Below are 19,011 nucleotides of genomic sequence, written 5' to 3'. Positions count from 1 at the left end.
TAGATAGTTTTATCTATGTTATTTACAAATAGGATTAATCATCTAGATTTTCAGATATTTGAATGAATTTAGTTCTCAGTACATATTTGCAAGGTCCAAATTGAGGTGATACGTCAGAGGCAGATTTCCAACATGAAAATGTACAATCCAAACAATGATAATTAATAAAACTTCCTTTTATTTAATATAAAATTCACCAATATTTAAAATCAAACCTTGAGTGTACCTTAAAAGCTCACTGTGCCATTTCAGAACACTTAGATTAAATTTTATGAGTTGAGTTTGTAATCAATTATGCAAACAAAAACGTCACCATGCCCAACTGTTCCAATTAGGTGCCCTACAACTACAAGTCCTAAAGGGAAACACTGGATTTATTGTCAGTTTTCAAAATATATACTAGCTAACCTTTGCTAGCTTCTGCCAAAACTGTGATTATTAACAATTTAAATTGCCTTCATCACAATATATGTGCTTTTATATGTGCTTAGCATGCACATATACAATTTGTATTATTTGTTTTGGCCAAATTAAGTGGTAGAAAATGCACAATTTTTCCCACTGTCCTATTGTAGTGATTTTTGTGATATAATTCTTTAATTCGGTTGGGGCTTCTTTGTTAACATGTAAATTTACCTTCATAGCAATTCAGCTAATAAACATTATTAACCCTGCACAGAAGTAGAGGATCTGTTGACTGACAACCATAAGAATCCCTTATTCTCCACATTTTCTCTATAGCAATCAGGGTTCTCCCTGGATGAACAGATAAGACTACTATTTAACAAATTTTGGTTCTTCTCAAATATCTTTCATATGCTCTCACAAATTACATTAAAAAGTTCCCTTCTGAACTAAATAAAAATCAGACAAAACATGATTTATTCACCAAATGTTTGGGAGAAAATAATGTTGCCCTGTGCTGATGAAGTTTAGCTTATAGGATCACGTTTCTCTGGCCACATGCTAAGGATTATCCTGTGTGATATCCTCAATTTACCTGCATTTTCCCACAGAAAAAAATGATAGACCAAAACAATTTAATTTTATGGCAATACTCTATCAAGATTTCTTAATGTTCATACCTCTGAAAATTCTAAAACCAAGAAAGCACAGTCCAATAAATGAAGCTTATTTGTGTTTTAATTCAAGATATGCATCTTCTAATATCAGCCTTCATAACCTAATGACTCCTAGGTGGTCACAACAGTAAACAAAAATGGAGTTTGCAAAAGCTGAAAAGTATGCAATGGTGTTTGATACTGAGCCTCAGTTCCAGATTTGTTAATCATTTCAACATTTCCTAAAATTTGATCAAGATATTCCTCTCATCATTAAATTTATTTGATTCCCTTGAATCACCTTTTTTTAAATTTTGCAAGTGTCTCCCAAGGAATGTTTTGTATTGTTGTATTTCTTTTAAATTCCTGCACTATTTTTAGATACTACATTAGGGTTCATGTAGCAAGTGGATATTGCTGATCTCCCAATCTCAACATACAGTATCTAAGAATACTCTGTACTGTATTCCCTCAGTACAGCAAGTGAGTTGACTGGTACAGATATTAGGACACTTGCAGTGCTCTCAACCACACAGGTATGCCTTCTTCATTGCTGGACAGAGGATAGCTTTTAGCCCCTTTGCTACAGTCAGTGCCTGCTCAGTTCAGTTGAGGGGGTTCTCTGTTGATGAGCCCTGCCATAATTGTTAAGAGGCTAAGCAAGATGACTTATGCTATAGCATGCACAACTTTGTTGTATGGTAGAAACAACTACCTAGACATTTAGGCTCATTAACTGGACTAAGCATATTGCATCACTTAACTGTCAGGAAGAACTACACAAACTATATTGCCAAGGATTCACAGTATTTCTCTATGCCAGGGATGTGAAAGGCCCAGAATACCAAAACAACCTTGGTTGTCCTTGCGATACCATGTAGTCTTGCATATAAAAACATTGTACCATACTATTAAAACAAGGTACCATTTTAATCTTAAATTATCCATCAAATAAATAATCTAATATCAAATCCATCCAAAAACAATCCTTAGTGAATCTATATTGCTGCCATTAAATCACCTGAACAGTAAAAACAGACACTACTGAGGAAAGAGGTCTTTAATAATTGGGATTCAGTTCAAACCTTGTCCTGAAGGCATTTCATCATAAACATTTAAACCTTTTTCTTCAAGGGTTTATTGGAAACAGGAAGCAGTAGCAATTCTGACTCCTAAGTCAGATCTTTGACCTGTTGAGGCCTTTGGTTTTGTGGCTACCCAGCTGGGATTCATTTTACCAAAACCCCTAAAGTACTCCCACCTCAAACCACATCTCATACAGGGAGAGCAGGTACACAGTATCTCTCAAAGAAAATCCAAGATAGCCTTTTCTGTTACCATTTTATATCTTAAAAGGGATGCTTCTGATACTACACTATTATTAAGAGGCATGTTATCCACAAAGTTACAAAAGTTGGTATTTAGTGCAGCTTCTCTTATTGGTCACAAAGTCAGCCAGAAGTGGCACAGTGCAGCTCAAGGGGCCCAAACAGGAATGCAGGATCGAGAGATTACCGATCTCTCTGGTATCAGGGCCTCATCTCATTACAGTCCATTCTTCACATTAAGCATCTTCTCCTAAGAAAACAGACAATACCACAATACTGGTGAGGTTAGAAATAGCAGTGTACAAGTTACAGTACTATAAGTGACTAATAGCTACTTGCCATCTGAAATCATACACCACTCTTCAAAAGATCCCACTAAACTTGCACTATCCTTTACAAGTAGTCAGTTTTCATTTTTTTTGGACTAGTGCTGGCAAATTCAGGAGGAATACACACAAAAAAAAGAATTTTGCCAGTTGTTAAACTGACTCAACATGACACAGATGTGAATATTTCTGCACCTTAATCATGCTCTCAAGCTTTACTGCATCAGCAGCAAATTTCCGGATGCCGTCAGAGAGTTTCTCCACAGCCATGCGGTCTTCATTGTGAAGCCAGCGAAAAGCCTTCTCATCCAAGTGCAGCTTTTCCAGATCATTAGACTTTGCTACATAGATCCAAACAAACAAGTCACTCCTTAACTGCTAAACATGGCATAACAGCTTGTGAAAGCATTTTTTGAGAAAGCTGACAATGTTGCAACATGCAGGGACCCACCTCCCTGTGGAGAGAGAGATAAGGACACAGCACTGTTATCCTGGCTAAGTTCTCCCAGCAGCCCTGGAGAGATGGTGAGCAGATCACAACCAGCCAGAGCCTTCACCTCTCCAGTGTTCCTGAAGGAGGCACCCATCACTACTGTACTATATTCAAACTTTTTATAGTAGTTATAGATCTTCTTTACACTCAGGACACCTGTAGAGTGGGATAAAGAACACTTTAAAACAAAGATTCCTCCAATTGCATCAATATTTTTTAATGTAAAATTAAAATCATAATTGCAAACAATACATTAGCAAAATTGTACACATTCACAATTAGAATATTACACTCTTCTATGGCATGATCCAGTATCTAGTCAGTTACCTGGGTCTTCATGTGGTTCATAGCTCTTGCGGTCAGTGTTCTCCTTGTACCAGTCCAGGATTCGCCCAACAAAGGGTGAAATGAGGGTGACCTTAGCCTCAGCGCAAGCCACTGCCTGGGCGAAGGAGAACAGCAGGGTCATGTTGCAATGAATGCCATACTTTTCCTCCAACTCCCTAAAAAAAGAAACCAAAAAACAAACAAAAAAAATACCCACACATACACATCAGACCATTTACTTAAGTCAAAGGGTCAACGAGAGGACAATTACAATGTAACCATGCAAATGTTGTACAAAATACAAGCTTACCTGCCAGCCTGAATTCCTTCCCATGTAGAGGAAAGCTTAATAAGCACACGTTCTTTACTCACTCCAGCTTCCTCATACAGAGAGATGAGCCTTCGCGCACGAGCCACCATTCCATCCTTGTCAAACGACAGCCTAAAAGTTCATAAATAAACCGCAGCCCTGCATCTTTTCCTTACGGCCATTGATAAGTGTCACACTGTTTATCTTCGATCACTTGGGAGTAACACTACTCCCTGCTTTACCTTGCATCCACCTCTGTGGAGACTCTACCAGGGATAATCTTCAGGATCTCAAGCCCAAAGTTGACAAAAAGCTTGTCCATAGTGTTAGTCACTTGCTCCTCTTCAGTCCTATAAAAACCAGCTTCATAAGGATTCTACAGTAGTCACATTAATATTATTTAGATACGAGAAGCATAATCCATACCTGCAACTGGCAATGCCATATTTAATTGCCTGATCAACCAGCTGTTGGTAGGCAGGCATCTTAGCTGCTGCCAGGATGAGAGAGGGATTTGTTGTAGCATCCTGGGGCTTATATTCTTCAATGGCTGTGGATTTGGAAGAAGGGAATTTATATAGTAATTGTTTCAATGACATTCAATTTCTGCATTTAAACTTTGAAATCTCAATTCAATACCATGTCTGATTAACAAATAAAATGAAATGGGGTGGGGGAATGGAACATAGAATTTGGAGTCTGTTCTGTAAAGTCCAGCATACATTCATCTTGTAAACTGTTCCCTTACACTTTTTTTTTTTTACCTTGCCACTTTCTCACCTCATTGAAGGAAAAACTGGGTCAGAATGTGTAACTGTCCATCATTAGTCTTAAGCAGCCTTGATTTATCATGTACATAAAAAACTGAACATGATCACAGTCTGAAATGTTGTAGGTTTGCACAATGTGCTGTTCTTGCTAGACAGATTGTAAATGCAGATATCCTTAACTGTCATTTTGACTTGTGAAATTCTAATTCTTAGGAGTCAAAGCTCATTTGCAGATATCTAAAACTGTACTGCTCATCACAGTAGGTTTGTTCACATATTCAGTGCTAGCCAAGGATTAAAAATATAAAATCTTTGCCATTAGATTGCAATCTTTTAAAGATTACACAACCATTCTCCTGCATTTCCCTGAACAGGACACCTGATCATGCTGCAAATAGTCAGATGGGACTCCTTATAAATGGTATTTGTCACGCACCTACAGTATAGTTCTTTTTTGTTCCGTCATACTGACTTTGCAGAAATGACAAAATATTTGTCTTGCATCACAGATGGTGAACCAAGACTGAACTGCTTCAAACTCACTTGTTAAGCAATGAGGATATAGGTCATTTCAGATCTGATGCAAAACCCACTCCATTTTAAGTATGGCTTATTACACAATCAGTTATATTAAACTGACATTTTATTAGCAAGCTCTAATCAAGTACATTGTGTTTCTCACAAATTAATGCTTATACTGACTACACCGTTTTCGATAGAAATAGTAGCATTTACTGAAATTAAGACCGGGCGTAGACAGACCAAACTAAGTTAAGTGGAGCTGTAGAATAAGCAGCTTTCGTATCTGTAGTAGGCGCACTTACGTGAAGTGAATGTTTTAGGCATACATTTATAGCTAGCTACATATAAAAACAAGAAGAACAACTCCCCATGCGTGACACATGCCTCGTAGCAATGCCCCGAATAACTAATTAACTAAATATGAACTTTTGCACCAGACATACTGAAACGATTTCATCTCGACTAACCAGCTGGAAGCTTACTAGCTGGCTAACTCCAATAAATTTCGGACCGTCCTACAACCGCTTACAATGTATAATTTTGTGAGTTACCAGCTAGCTAGCCAGCTAATGTATTCGACGTTAGACCTTAGCTAGCAAAGAAGCCACCTGTGTCAATGAAATGCTAATCTGGTTAACTAGCTAGCTAACGAGGAAACCAGCTTCTGGCTAAGGAACTGGCTAAGCTAACCTAACTACATAACCCATTTTAGCTAACTAAACGTTATCCAACCAGAAACTCCAGCACGCCCTAAAAGCAAGTCAGATATCTAGCGTGAGCTAACTAAATTAGTTACACATTCTACGGGAACGACATCAATCATTTGATCATAACATAGCTAGTAATATTAGCGACCCAGTAGCTAGCTAATTGTGATCACTGGGAAAAACTATCGGAAGTAAAGAGCCTAGCTAGATAAATCACCATTGAAATCGCCGGTGTCCGCAACGACGACAGTGTGCTTTTTCAGCTGATCCAGCGCAGACTCCATCTTTCGTCGTTTATCCGGCGACACAGACATGATGCGCGAGAACAGAGTGCCTTTTATACCGATGCGCGTGAGACGGGGAGACGTTCCACTTCACGAGGGTACGCGGACGTGGAAAGGAATCGCACGAACGAGCGAATCCAGCGACGTCCGCTGAAGGGGCGGAGTGGCTCTGCTGAAAGATACTGCTTTTTGACATGTGCAATTGCAGTTTGCAGTTTGCAATTTCCCAAACACAGTTGTACACTTTGATTTTAAATGAATTTTAAATGTATTTATTTATTATGAAACAAACATTTCAGACTTTATTAGGCCGATATAAAAACTGTCTTCGCTCATATGAAAACTGCCTTCACTCATAATTCCTTATAAAATTAAACTGGTAGACAATCGTAAATTGTTTGGACTATGCGAGATCACATTATGGACTATGAGAGGGTCACATTACATGGTTTTAAATGTGTATGAAGGTACGTTTCTTGACCACTAGACGGAAGCATTGCATTTATCATGAAATTCGTACGCTTAAATTCTTTATTTTTTCTAAAAACAGCGAAATGTTATAGGAGGCGAGCACGTTTTCTCTCTGCTGAATGTTCCATGGTCCTCAGAGACATTGTGAAACGAGTGAAAGAGCAGAGAAAGAAGAAGAGTTTGCAAGTTGTCACCCTAACATCTCTTAAAAACACACCGAACAGTGGACACGGGAGAATATACAAGGTTTTCCTACAAAACAGGTAAAAGGTAAGGTTATTTATCTGCTATTTTTTGTGTATCTTTACAATGTTTAAAGAACTGGAGACATGTTGAATGTCATTCAGTAATTCTGGACTACTTGGGAATGGAGCGCTGATGTACTCTTTCATGTTTTAAAAGTGGTGTGTGTGTACGTGAGAGAGAGAGAGAGAGAGAGAGAGAGAGAGAGAGAGAGAGAGAGAGAGAGAGAGAGATTCCACAAATCGCAGCCGGTCTCAGTACCACAATGATGGCGTCAGTACAGTTTCACTGTTACTTATTGGTTGTGTGCACCATGCACCAAGGAAAAAGAATTTCTTTTAACGCTTGCAGGCAACATGGAAATTAAATCTAAACAAGCATTGACAGATTCATCTTTTCTCTTCAATGTTTTTAATGTGTGCATCCAAACTATTAGTTTGTTGTAACCATACTTTTACAATATTCACTGCTCACTGGGACAGCAGCAGTATATGGGTAGGTGGGAGAAGAGAAGAAAAAATACTTTAAATGGATGAATTATTTTTCTTGATCTTGATGGAACATATAAATAAACTTACTAGAAGAGAAAACATTTAAACATTCCCGAGATTCCTTTTGGAAGTCCCTCCCTAAATTCACCACATAAGCCTGCCAACCAGCTAGCCAGGAAGAAACAAGTGTTTAACTGTGTGTATGGGCGTAGGAGAGAAAAACATTACACTATATTTGGCCCTGGTGTGTTTCTGGTAAAAACCCAATCTAAGTACAAAGGAAAACTTTATTGCTTAGGGCTACTCAAGAACACAAATTTTAGGAAAGCTCAGAGTGATCCTTCCTCCCAGTCAAACACAAAGGTGCCACTTTTTTTTCAAACTCAAAATGCCTCAACTTTTACTCATCTAAAATATAAATGCATTGGAATTTATGCTTTTACAACCAGTCCCTTCCTTTGATGGAGACAGAAATCTCCATATGTTTCCTGGTAGAAGTGCTTTTGTTTTATTATTATTTTCCTTTAGAGTTACTTGTATCCTTGTCTGAACAGGTTCTGCTTATCAACAGGATCACCTGGCTACATCTGAAGCTACTAAACTAAGTGACAAAAGATTGTTTTGAGTTAACAGATTGGAACAGGTGACAGAGACCATCACATAGGAAGATTAAATGGATGCTCTGGCTGCTATTCCAGAGAGCTGGCTCTTTGGTCTGGTGGTCAGAGCTCATGTTTATCTCCTGTTGGCCCTGGATTTGAGTCCTGTGTAGGGTGGTTGCCTTCATCCTTTGTTACAAAATATACTAAAGAAAACAGCTACTAATATCAATGAGTTCACAGAGTATGTGCCATTCAGATAGATATTTTGTCCTACCAGTAGCCATTGTTTAATAAGAAGATCCAGGACAGACTCAGAGACAGAAGAATGACTTTCCTTGGGGGTATTAGGAGCTATACAAGATATCTAGATATACAGTGCTGAAGGCTGTTCTACTAATCCAGATGGTCTCTAGAGCAAAGACAGAGCCACAACACACTAACGTTGATCTTAAGCAGGTGTGGCGAGGTCTACAGGCCTTAGGGAATTATACAACCCAAGACTGGACAAGGCACAGTTAATGCATCACTCCCCAATAAACTTAACAATTTTTTACACCCCCTTTGATAAATAAATAAGGAAACAGATACCAAAACGTCCAGTTGAGATAAGCAAATTCATATTTCAAGTAACTAAGTAAGAGGTGTATAGGACGCCACAGGGGATAAATTCCTCCAAAGTGGCAGGATGTGATGGGTTACAACCAAGGGTGCTGAAAACCTGTGCCCGACAGCTGGTGGGTGTCTTCACAGAAATTGGCACAGCCTGTCAGACTAGGGTGTATAAGAATTCCATCATCTCAGTTCCCAAATGGATAAAAATAACATGCTTAAATGACTACCATTCTGTAGCACTTACATTAGTGGCTATAATTTATCTGGAAAACTTGTTCTTGCAGTCTGTTTCCAGGCCTAAAAGATGCATGGACATCTCCTTGTCCCTTCACACTGTCCTACAATTTGTGGTCAGCCAAATACTTATGTTCACATGTTGACTGTAGCTCTGACATTCTTACTAAGCTTATTGCTAACAGGACATTGAATCTGCCCAACAATATCTGCAACTGGATTTTGAATTTCTTGACAGCAAGAACGCAGGTGGTGAAAATTGGGAGTAAAACGTCCTTAACACTGAGCAGTGGAGTTGCAAAGGGCTGCTGTCTAAACTCGAGGGTAAACTCCCTATTCACATATGATATAGCAAGGTGTGATAGCAACCACATTTTAAAATTCGCAGATGATACCACAGTCATTGCTTATCAACAGCAATCACGATACTGCATATCATCAGGATATCAGTGACAGAACTTTGGTGCAGCGATAACATAAACACCTCTTACCTACAAAACCAAAAAAACAATTCCAGGTTTTAGGAGATTTGAGGAAAACTATACTCTAGACGTTAAGATGATAATCATTATGTTCTACTGTTGAGAGTAGCATAATAGGAGAAATCATTATCTAGTATGGTAACACTACAGAACAAGAGAGAATAGCTCTACAAAAAGATATGAAACAGCCACAGCAAATTACTGGCTCTGCTTTTAAAACAGTTGAGTCCATTTACATTGACTACTGCAGAACAGCAATTGTTTCACGACCCAACTCACCCTAGCCACACACTGTTTGTTAAAAGGAGACCTTTGACGCAGGTATAGCAGTATGAGGCATCCTTTGGCTCAAGAACAAATCTCATTCTTTTGCAGTACATCAGGATAACAATGCTTAAAAGGCCACTATCACGGAAAACTGGATTCAAATTGAAGCAAAGAATTATGAATATGTAAATATTGTTAAAGTTCCAAAACACACTCTTCACTCCCCCAATCCATACAGGAAAATATCAAATAAAGGCAAATGTAGGATATGGGCCCTTCAATAATGTTTTGATAGACTATAAAGCCATAAAAAATAACCTCATGTTATATTAATCCTGTGCCAATCAATTAATAAATGTAAATATTCTGTGGAAAAAGATTTTTTGCAATTTTTCTCAAGAATTTAATATCGTCTTGCATGACACAGATAGTTACCTCGGATCGTTGAAGTCTATGGCAAACCAGTTGTACGATGTACATTCAAACCCGGAAGCTACACTTTTGTCAGCTTTAGTTAATTTATTGTGTAGCTAGCCTACATATGTGTTATGAACATTTCCAAACTACTTTTTTATTATTACTATAAGTGGGTTATAATATGGATTACCAGCATCTACTTTTGCAGTGCATAAATTGAATATCTACTCCCACCTCAGTCATTTATGCCAAGATTTCTAATCGGTCATAAATGTTACAGACATCCTGTAGTAAAATTGCATTACTCCACCTCCCCATGTAAAACTAATCCCGTTCAAGTAGGCCTACTGAATGTAAAATAAGGAGTTATGTAAACTATTCCTGAATATAATTGTCTTTAGATCAGACGCATGCACTATTTTGGGTGGTAGTTATTCCACTTCAAGTCCTACATAGCGCAGTACATATGGCGGAGGGAGTCATTTGAGATGGTGCCATTAGTCTCTTCTCCTGATAAAAAGAAAATTAACAAGGGCTGGTGGGTGTGGGGGTGGGGGGTATGGCAGGGGAAGCTTGGCATTTTCACTTTGGACTTGCTGTGATTATAGTGGCTTGGTCTTTGGAGTTGAAGTGATTGTAGTGGGTTGGTCAAGGAAAAAAGACTGAAATTAGTTCCCAGTCCAGCCCAGCGGATAGCAAATGTATGTAGGAAAAAAGGGAAGGAACCAAGGGAAACAGCCAAATTCAGGCAGTGCCACTGTATTATATAAGCAATATTTACAGGGACTGGTGTCAACTGCAGGAGAGATCAAGGCCAAAATAATAAACAAAACCCACATTTAAATGAAAATATACTAACTAATATATCCAAAATAAAATAAACAATACTACACAAACTCCCTAACAAAAACACAGGCAAACCCCACTCTGAACAAAATGGCAGCTACTCCCTACTACCAGTATACACAATTATACACCATGTATAAATTTACAACAGCAATCAAGATGAAATGGAAAAGCAAGCTCAGAATATAATCCAGATACAAAGTCCAGATACAAAGTCAAACACAGTATAAACAGTCTAACTGGTGTCACAAGTTTCACAAGTAACAAAAACCACAACAGAACAGCACATACAAAGGGAGCACAGAAAAGCAGGTCCCCCCATCTTATTTGGCCAGGGCCTTTCAAGCACTGGTTGGCAGACCCGAAGAACTAGAGAGCAGCAGGGTCCTATTGGTAAAGGGGAAAACCAGGCACTGGACCTAGAACAGGTACAACACTCGCATACAACACGCATGTGTAACACAGGACATGACATGGTGTGCAATATTATTCAATATTGTTCAATATTATTCAATATGACTCAGTCAAAATTTTTTTAGAAAAAAATGTGTTGAAAATAATGGGATTAAAAGAGGTTTAAATGTCTAAAGACTCAGAGTTCTATTTGTCTACAGTCAGGCAGAGTTAGTGAATGGAAGCAATTTAACATTGTTACTACTCTAATTAGCAGTGGCTGTCCTACAAAGGTCAATGCATGTGTATGCAGTAGAATCCTCAAACAAGTTACAATGATGTCTAGGGTGTTAGGTAAGGCTCTGGAGGCCTCCCTTGAAATCGATAACATCTGGTTTTATGAGACTGCCATACTGAATAAGAGTGGTATTCAATGGGAACACTGCTGTCTAAAAAAAAAACAACGCTACCCAGCTTGTGTTTGCCAGATATCACTTAGGTGGCCTACTGGAGCAATATTATGTGGATAAATGAGGCAAAAGTTGAACTTTTGGCAAATGTATGCAGCATTATATACCAAAACATCAAAGACTCAGTCCAACTGTGAAGAATCTTGCAAGGGAATATAGTGTTGTGGGATAGCTTTGCCGCCTCAGGGAGTGAATTGCTTGCAATCATTGAAAGACCAATGAGTTTCAAGATGTGAGGCAATACTACAGCAGAATGTAAGGGCATCAGTCTGTGATCTTAATCTCAAAAGAGTTTGGGTCATCCAGCATGGCAATAACCCAAGTCATGAAAATAATCCAAACTGGAGTAAATCAATAACAGATTCACTTAAATACAAGAAATTCTGAATGCCTGAGTCCTGACCTCAATCTTGATGATGTTGCATGCTGTGAGGCAAGTTTTTTAGTTTGAGAAAAAACATAGTGATACATTTGTATAGTGGAATATGTCAGAATATCTTTTAACTGTTATGCAGTACTCATCAGCAAGTGCAAAATGCCAAATAAAAATTGGGATCTCATTGATTCTGTAAGTCATTTTTTAATGCAACATTAAAAAAACACAAAACTTTGTGCTCTGACAAATGATACTGCATGTATATATTTAACAAATACTAATATATATTTTGATACAACCTCCCAGTGTTTTTATTTTGTATTTAAATGTGCCTGTTAGCATGCTGTCAATATTGTCAATACCGTCAGACACCAAAAACACAAATTCATTTTCACCTACTTCATAGGTGACATATAAGAAGTATAGTGACCCCTAATTTTCACCAGGAAAGACCAAGAGGCCTAGAAACAGTTACTTTCAGTACACATATATAAATATTATAAACTTTTCTTTGTTTTTTAAATGTACTGTTAAATGCAATTTTACCTTTGACTTTAAAAGCAATCAAGCAGCAATCAATTTTTAACATTGAAAACACATATTCTTGTTAAGATACAGCTTACATTTTTATTTCTGACCCACAATTCTTTGACAAATGTGAAATATAATTTAAAAAATATTATTAATCTGACAGAGGTAGCATCGATCTGACAGAGTTAACATGTCTTACATTTGTGACAAATGAGTGAATTTGTAGTCATTTTAATTATGTATTACTTTGAATTAATCAGTTACAGTGTTAAAACAAAAATATCAGTGAAGATGTTATTTTTAAAAACATTGTATTCAAGATTAAAAGTCATATTATGGCTAATTATGCATGTTTTGCCAAGATCATCACTCTTATCAAAGGTCAACAGAGAGTAATCAGTTGTTGAAGGGCATTTGGCTGGAAAGTGGTATTTTGAGGGGAAACTGGCTTTGGGATAGTCAGGGCTGAGATGTTACTTAGATATGGGAGTGTGTGGTAGAAAGCAATCAAACTGATAGTGGTAGTTGTTGAGGGGTATCTGGTTGTGGGGGTTAATTTTGGTTGAGGGGTAATTAGCTGTTGTGGTAGGTGTATTTATGGGATATTTGGCTGGAGGGGGAATATTCAATGAGGAGCATTGGCTGTGGAGTAGTTGAGGGGTCATTTATCCATCAAGGTAGTTGTGGTTGAAGGATGTTAGGTTGATGGGGTAGTTGTTAATTTTGGGATAATTTTGGTTGAGTTGTCTTTGAGGGTTATTTGTCTGTTGGGGAAGAGGCTATTGAAGGTCACTTGGCTGTTCATGGGTATTTTGGTATTTTAGGGACAATTGGCTGTGGAGTAGTTGAAGTTAAACTCAAAGTCAAATTTATTTGTATAGTGCTTTTTACAACAGATACTGTCACAAAGCAACTTTACACACCTGAGTGCAAGTCCCCATTGAGCATGCCAAGGGTGACAGTGGCAAGGAAAAACTCCCTAGAGCATGAGAAAGAAACCTTGAGAGGAAGCAAGACTCAAAAGAGGGGGACCATCCTCCTCTGGCCGACAACAGACACTACAATAGTAACAATATAAACAATAAGGAACAACAGGTAGTGAGAGAGAAAGCCAGAAAAAATAAAAGAAATGAAGAAATAAGCAATGAATAATGATAACAACAATAATTCATTTTATTTATATGCACCGTTCAGGATACTCAAGGACACTTTACAATTGCAAATGAAAACATGATAAGAATAACAGGGTAAAACACAAGAATAATAAAATTACAACACAGTAGTTAAATGAAAATAAAATTAGAGATTAAGACATGGTAAATGTTACAGTAATGAGTGACAGGACAAAAACACAACTATGACAAAACTATGATAAAATAACAGTGATGCAATAGAAATAAAAAAGATTTACAGATCAGGAAAGGCAGTCTGAAAGAGAAAAGTTCTTAAATGCTTTTTGAAGGCACTTAGTGGTACAGCCAGATAGTAAGGCTTTATAGTAGTCCAATCATGAAGTGCATAGGCTATCTTTTCTGCATGAAGTGAAGAGAGTATGTTCCTAATCTTTGCAATGTTCCAGAGGTGGAGAAAGGCGGTCCTAGAAATATTATTTACATGAGCTTTGAACTTTTGGACGAGAGGCTGGGGTTCATAAGCAGAGGATCCTAGAACAGATCCTTGTGGGACCCCATAGTTAATCTTGTTGTATGCTGACAAACTGGTGATCTGCTAGATAATATTTAAACCAGGATAGGGATGTAACCCTAATCCCAGCAACATTTTCAAGTCTATCTAGTAAAATGTTTTGGTTTATGGTGTCAAATGTTGCACTCAGATCAAGCAATATAAGCAAAGAGACATAACCCTGGTCAGAGGCCGACAACAGGTCATTAACTAATTTAATCAGTGCTGTACTATGATGAGTCCTAAACTCTGACTGAAAGATTTTTTTACATTTACATTTAATGGCATTTAGCTGGCGCTTTTATCCAAAGCGACTTACAATTATGACTGAGTACAACTTTGAGCAATTGAGGGTTAATGGTCTTGCTCAGGGGCCCCACAGAACCAGCAACCTTCCAATTACAAGTCAAGTACCTTAACCACTGCCCTTCTTGTAAGACATCATGTATCTGGTTCTGATTCAGGTATGAGTTTGGCTGCTGAGATATTGCTTTTTCTAGGATCTTGGAAATAATTGGAGATTGGCCTGTAGTTTGACAGCTGACATGGGTTAAGGTTAGATTTTTTTTTGATAAGTGGTCTGATTACTGCTAATTTCAATGATTGAGGGGTTATTTAACTGTTAGCATAGTTGTGGTTGTGGGCTATTGGGGCTAATGGGGGTAGTTACTGTTGAAGGAAATTTGGACATGGAGGGGTATTTTGGTTGAGGGGCAATTGATTGTGGGGTAACTGAGTCAGAAACTTTATTTAGATATGGGGTATTGTTGGTTCAAATCTATTTGGCTGAAGTGTTAGTTGTCACTGAGGGGTAATTAGCTGTGCAAGACAGGTGGACTATCTGGTGTTTATTCCAAAAGTTTCTTTTTTGCTCACTTGATCTCTGCTTATGCTTCCAGTTCCTTTTCTTTTTTGTGTTCTCTTCTATTTTATCTCTATATTCCTTTGGTGCTCTCTGTTCCTCTTCCTGTGCTCCTCCAGTGAGAGCCAATGCCCAGATACACTGAACTGACACAAGAAGAACAGCGCTCTGCCTAGACATTTTCAGTATCTATTTGAGTATCTTTTATAATTAATAGTCTGTACTATTTTAGAGGAGAGTTGATTTGTGTTCCCTCAAGCTATTTCCTCAAGCTCTGTTGTTCCCTTAATCATATGCACCTTCACCTCAATGTTCCCTCAATCCTAACCATACCCATGATCCTAAGCACTTACTCCAACCTAAACCTATGCTTTAACCTCTAATCATGCAGGTGTTAATAACTAGCTATCCATAAAGGCAATATATGCTGTCCTGTTGCATTTACTATTTCTACTTTATTAAAGATAGTAAACCTTTATTACTGTATTTAATATAATTAAACAATCCACATTGTAAACTATGTAAGAGAAGTGTTAACATTCAGAAAATCTGACAGAATCAACATCTGATGGTGTTGACAAATTAGGCTTTAGTTTCACAAAACAAATGGAGTTTAGGTAGTAGCCAATTAATTTTTTCCTCTTGGTGCTAGTTGATAACAGAATTTACTTCATAATAATAAAGCTTTCTAAATATTTCTAATACTGGGGTTAACATCCATGGTTGTGATGCAGTAGATTTTTATTAAGAAGTTTATTTTTAGCCATTTTAAAAACACTTAAATACATGAATGTTCTTATCTCTCTGGACACACTCTTTTAATTGTAGTGAGTCATTAGGTGTTATAAATTTGATATAATAATGACTAAATAAAGTTGAGGATAATTTTGTTAAATATGTTCTATTGTTTATTCTTCCAAAAATGTACAATTATAAATATGTTAATCATTAAACCTGATAACAGTTACAATTGCTGGACACGTTTTGTCCCATGTATCTAGAATCAGTGATCTGCATTTAAATGTGTCCAGTTAAGATATGGTATGGCATAATATTGTGGGTGTTGATTTATCTTTATTTATCAATGAAATAAACAGCTGGCTATATATATATATATATATATATATATATATATATATATATATATATATATATATATATATATATATATACACACATTTATGGCATTTAGTAGACGCTCTTATCCAGAGCGACTTACAAAAGTCAGTAGGTTAGAATTAAACATAGCAATAAACTAGAATACTGTAGAATACAGGGATGAATGCTGATACCTAGAAGTGCAAAATACATAAGGTCTATCTTAAACAATAAGTGCTATATATGTGTGTGTGTGTGTGCATGTATGTATGTATGTATATATATATATATATATATATATATATATATATATATATATATACATATATATATATATATATATATATATATATATATATATATATATATATATATATATATATATATATATATATAAAATAACAGCTTTTTGATTGTTCAGCTTTTGATAGCTACCATCTTAGATTGGTCTTGGAGTTGCATATTGTTGTTACTATCTTTAAGCTTAACTGTTCTGATGATGATGATGATGTGGAGTTTTTTAACTTTTACTGTATGTTCTATATGTTCTGTTCTATATTTAGCTGGCAGTTAGCTTTTGTCATAAGATTAATACTAGCACTAAATTAGCAGACTGTACTCATGCTACTCTCATCAGAATCTTCACTGCTTAGTTCACTTTCAATTTACTGAAGTGTCAAAAAATATTCAGTTGTTTTCCTTTGTGCATTTCTAAGTTACTTATTTTCTTGCTAAAACACAAAAGATAAGCTAAAGTAAAAATGTATTTGTGTCTTAACGTTGTGAGTGGACACTGCCAAAAATGCATCTAATTGTTTTGCACATTAAACTGAATCCAAAGACATGATCTGCTGTAGAATGTTAATAAACTGACACCACCATAACAAATGTATGCATGGTGCATACAGCATTACGGCTGCCGGCAGCAGTGTCTGCAAGAGCTATAGATTGCTATGTACTTTATTTTTAGCTAAGAATAGCTACCTTGTACTTTGGACTTTTCATTTTTTTATTTGTTCTATTTATATTACTTGTATGAAAGCCATTTGGTCCTAACTTTTTATTTACATTTGTTCTAATTATATTATCGCTAATTATGTCTGAACTGTAATTATATTACTGAACTCGATTGATATTACACATATAATTAAAAGTGAAAATTGTGTCAAATGATATAGAGTCTCATACAGTAAATCATGCATATAAAGTAATAAACCTGGTCCTTTGGGAAACCATTACCACTGTGACCCAAGGCATATGCATGAGGGCCCCAAGGCTTACCATGAAGTGTTGTTTAGTCATTTTGTACTCTATTGCATAGTCAGTTGGCTCTATCTTCACATAATATCATGCATGAAGGCCTGTTTCGCCACCCTTGTGGTCAGTATGGTGCTCTCTTGAGATGTGGCTGGTTAGGCCACAATTAGAACTAAGTTGAGTGGAGCCCTCATGAGATTTCAGAAAGAGAGAGAGAGAGAGAGAGAGAGAGAGAGAGAGAGAGAGAGAGAGAGAGAGAGAAAGAGAGAGAGAGAGAGAGAGAGAGAGAGAGAGAGAGAGAGAAAGAGAAAGTGAGTGAGTGAGCCAGCATGAACAAGCCAAACAAAATAACAAAGCATGGTAGAGTGTTTTTCTTTAAGTGAATGTACCTCTCGTTATTTCCTTACAAAGACCAATTTTCTCTTAAGTGGAGTCCTTAATACTGAACAAAAAAGGGACTAAAATAGTAGGGTGCAAGAACTGTGGCAAGTCGTGATGTGAATAAACATTACCTTATAAAGAAAAGCAAGCATGAAGGGAGAAGGGGGAAGAGTTGAGAAGGGTGATGTACAGCTGAGCATTGTACACACTGCACACAGAGTGATAACCTTCGCCTGCTTGTGTGTCCTGCTGTCAGTGTGGATTCCTGGGGCAGAAACTGTTCTGATGTGCCTCTCTTCATGTCTCCTCTTATTTAGTTGTTGCTCACTGCAGCCACGCAGAGAACTCTGTTCTATACACAAAACAGATTTATGAGTTATGTACTGAAAAATAGCCTAATTTCTTCATTTTTCTTTGAAATGCCTTTCATTTTGATGTTTTCTCTTTTTTATCCCCTTCTCCAATGTATTTTAATCCATCATCCTTAAATATTGTGAATACATAAGTAATTAATGCAAAAAGATAAACAACCAGGGACTTTAAGGACAAGTCTACATATTAAGCCTGAACTGTGTGCTGTGACTCTTAATGCATTTTGTTCTTTGTTCATATTGGTTTGCATAGAAAGCCATGTGGTTACCATTTTTAAATGATATTTATTATTTTAAGATATTACTGTAACACAAGACAGTACCCAGATGCTTACAGATTGTAATGGACACATTAGTTTTATTAAAAGAAGGATAATCCAAAGTCGTACTCGAGAGCCAGGTGTGGGTCGGTATCTAGACTGAAAACAACTAAGAGGAGAAACTGGCAAACAGTCCAAGTCCAAACATGAGAAAAAAAACAGTCAAGACCAGCAAAAAAACCAAAGGGACAAGGGCAAAAACAATAACCAGAAAACAGAATAGTACACAAACAAGATAGTATAGGAGAAAATGCTCAGTATGCACACACTAGTCATGGCCATACTGCACAGTGAGACTACGGAAACAGAGTACATAAGTGAGTTAATGAGGACCAGGTGAATATAATTAATAATCAGGAGAGGCTGAAAGGAGAAGGGAGCCAAGATTGGTGGATCAGGGTGCAGTGATAGGTACCTTGCTGGCAGTTGGATGCTGAGAGATATAGTATGAGGCAGTGGAACACCCAGCATTGGGG

General features: G+C 37.1%; 2 protein-coding genes across 4 annotated transcripts in view; one reads left to right on the top strand and one right to left on the bottom strand.

The window, feature by feature from the left end:
- Nucleotides 1-2,103: 2,103 nt before the first annotated feature.
- Nucleotides 2,104-6,261, bottom strand: taldo1 (transaldolase 1). Its single transcript, XM_026999433.2, has 8 exons — nucleotides 6,062-6,261; nucleotides 4,272-4,395; nucleotides 4,088-4,195; nucleotides 3,846-3,977; nucleotides 3,536-3,711; nucleotides 3,167-3,364; nucleotides 2,911-3,056; nucleotides 2,104-2,639 (listed from the first exon to the last, which is right to left on the bottom strand). Exons 1-8 carry the CDS (start codon nucleotides 6,156-6,158, stop codon nucleotides 2,607-2,609), a joined length of 1,014 nt encoding a protein of 337 aa, XP_026855234.2. The 5' UTR covers nucleotides 6,159-6,261; the 3' UTR covers nucleotides 2,104-2,606.
- Nucleotides 6,262-6,696: 435 nt separating this feature from the next.
- Nucleotides 6,697-19,011, top strand: part of tspan4a (tetraspanin 4a) — a 64,262-nt gene continuing 51,947 nt past the window's right edge. Inside the window, exon 1 of one of the 3 annotated variants that reach the window (XM_026999561.2) lies at nucleotides 6,697-6,862. The gene's annotated coding sequence lies outside the window, so the exon portion shown is untranslated. Of the gene's footprint in view, nucleotides 6,870-11,104; nucleotides 11,222-19,011 lie in introns of those variants that run through there. The other 2 variants (XM_026999560.2, XM_026999562.2) reach the window with 2 other exon arrangements.

Source organism: Electrophorus electricus, chromosome 4 (assembly GCF_013358815.1).
Source record: "Electrophorus electricus isolate fEleEle1 chromosome 4, fEleEle1.pri, whole genome shotgun sequence".
NCBI classification, from domain to species: Eukaryota; Metazoa; Chordata; class Actinopteri; order Gymnotiformes; family Gymnotidae; genus Electrophorus; species Electrophorus electricus.
The sequence above is the reverse complement of the archived record's forward strand: the minus strand, read 5'-3'. Positions and strand labels throughout refer to the sequence as shown.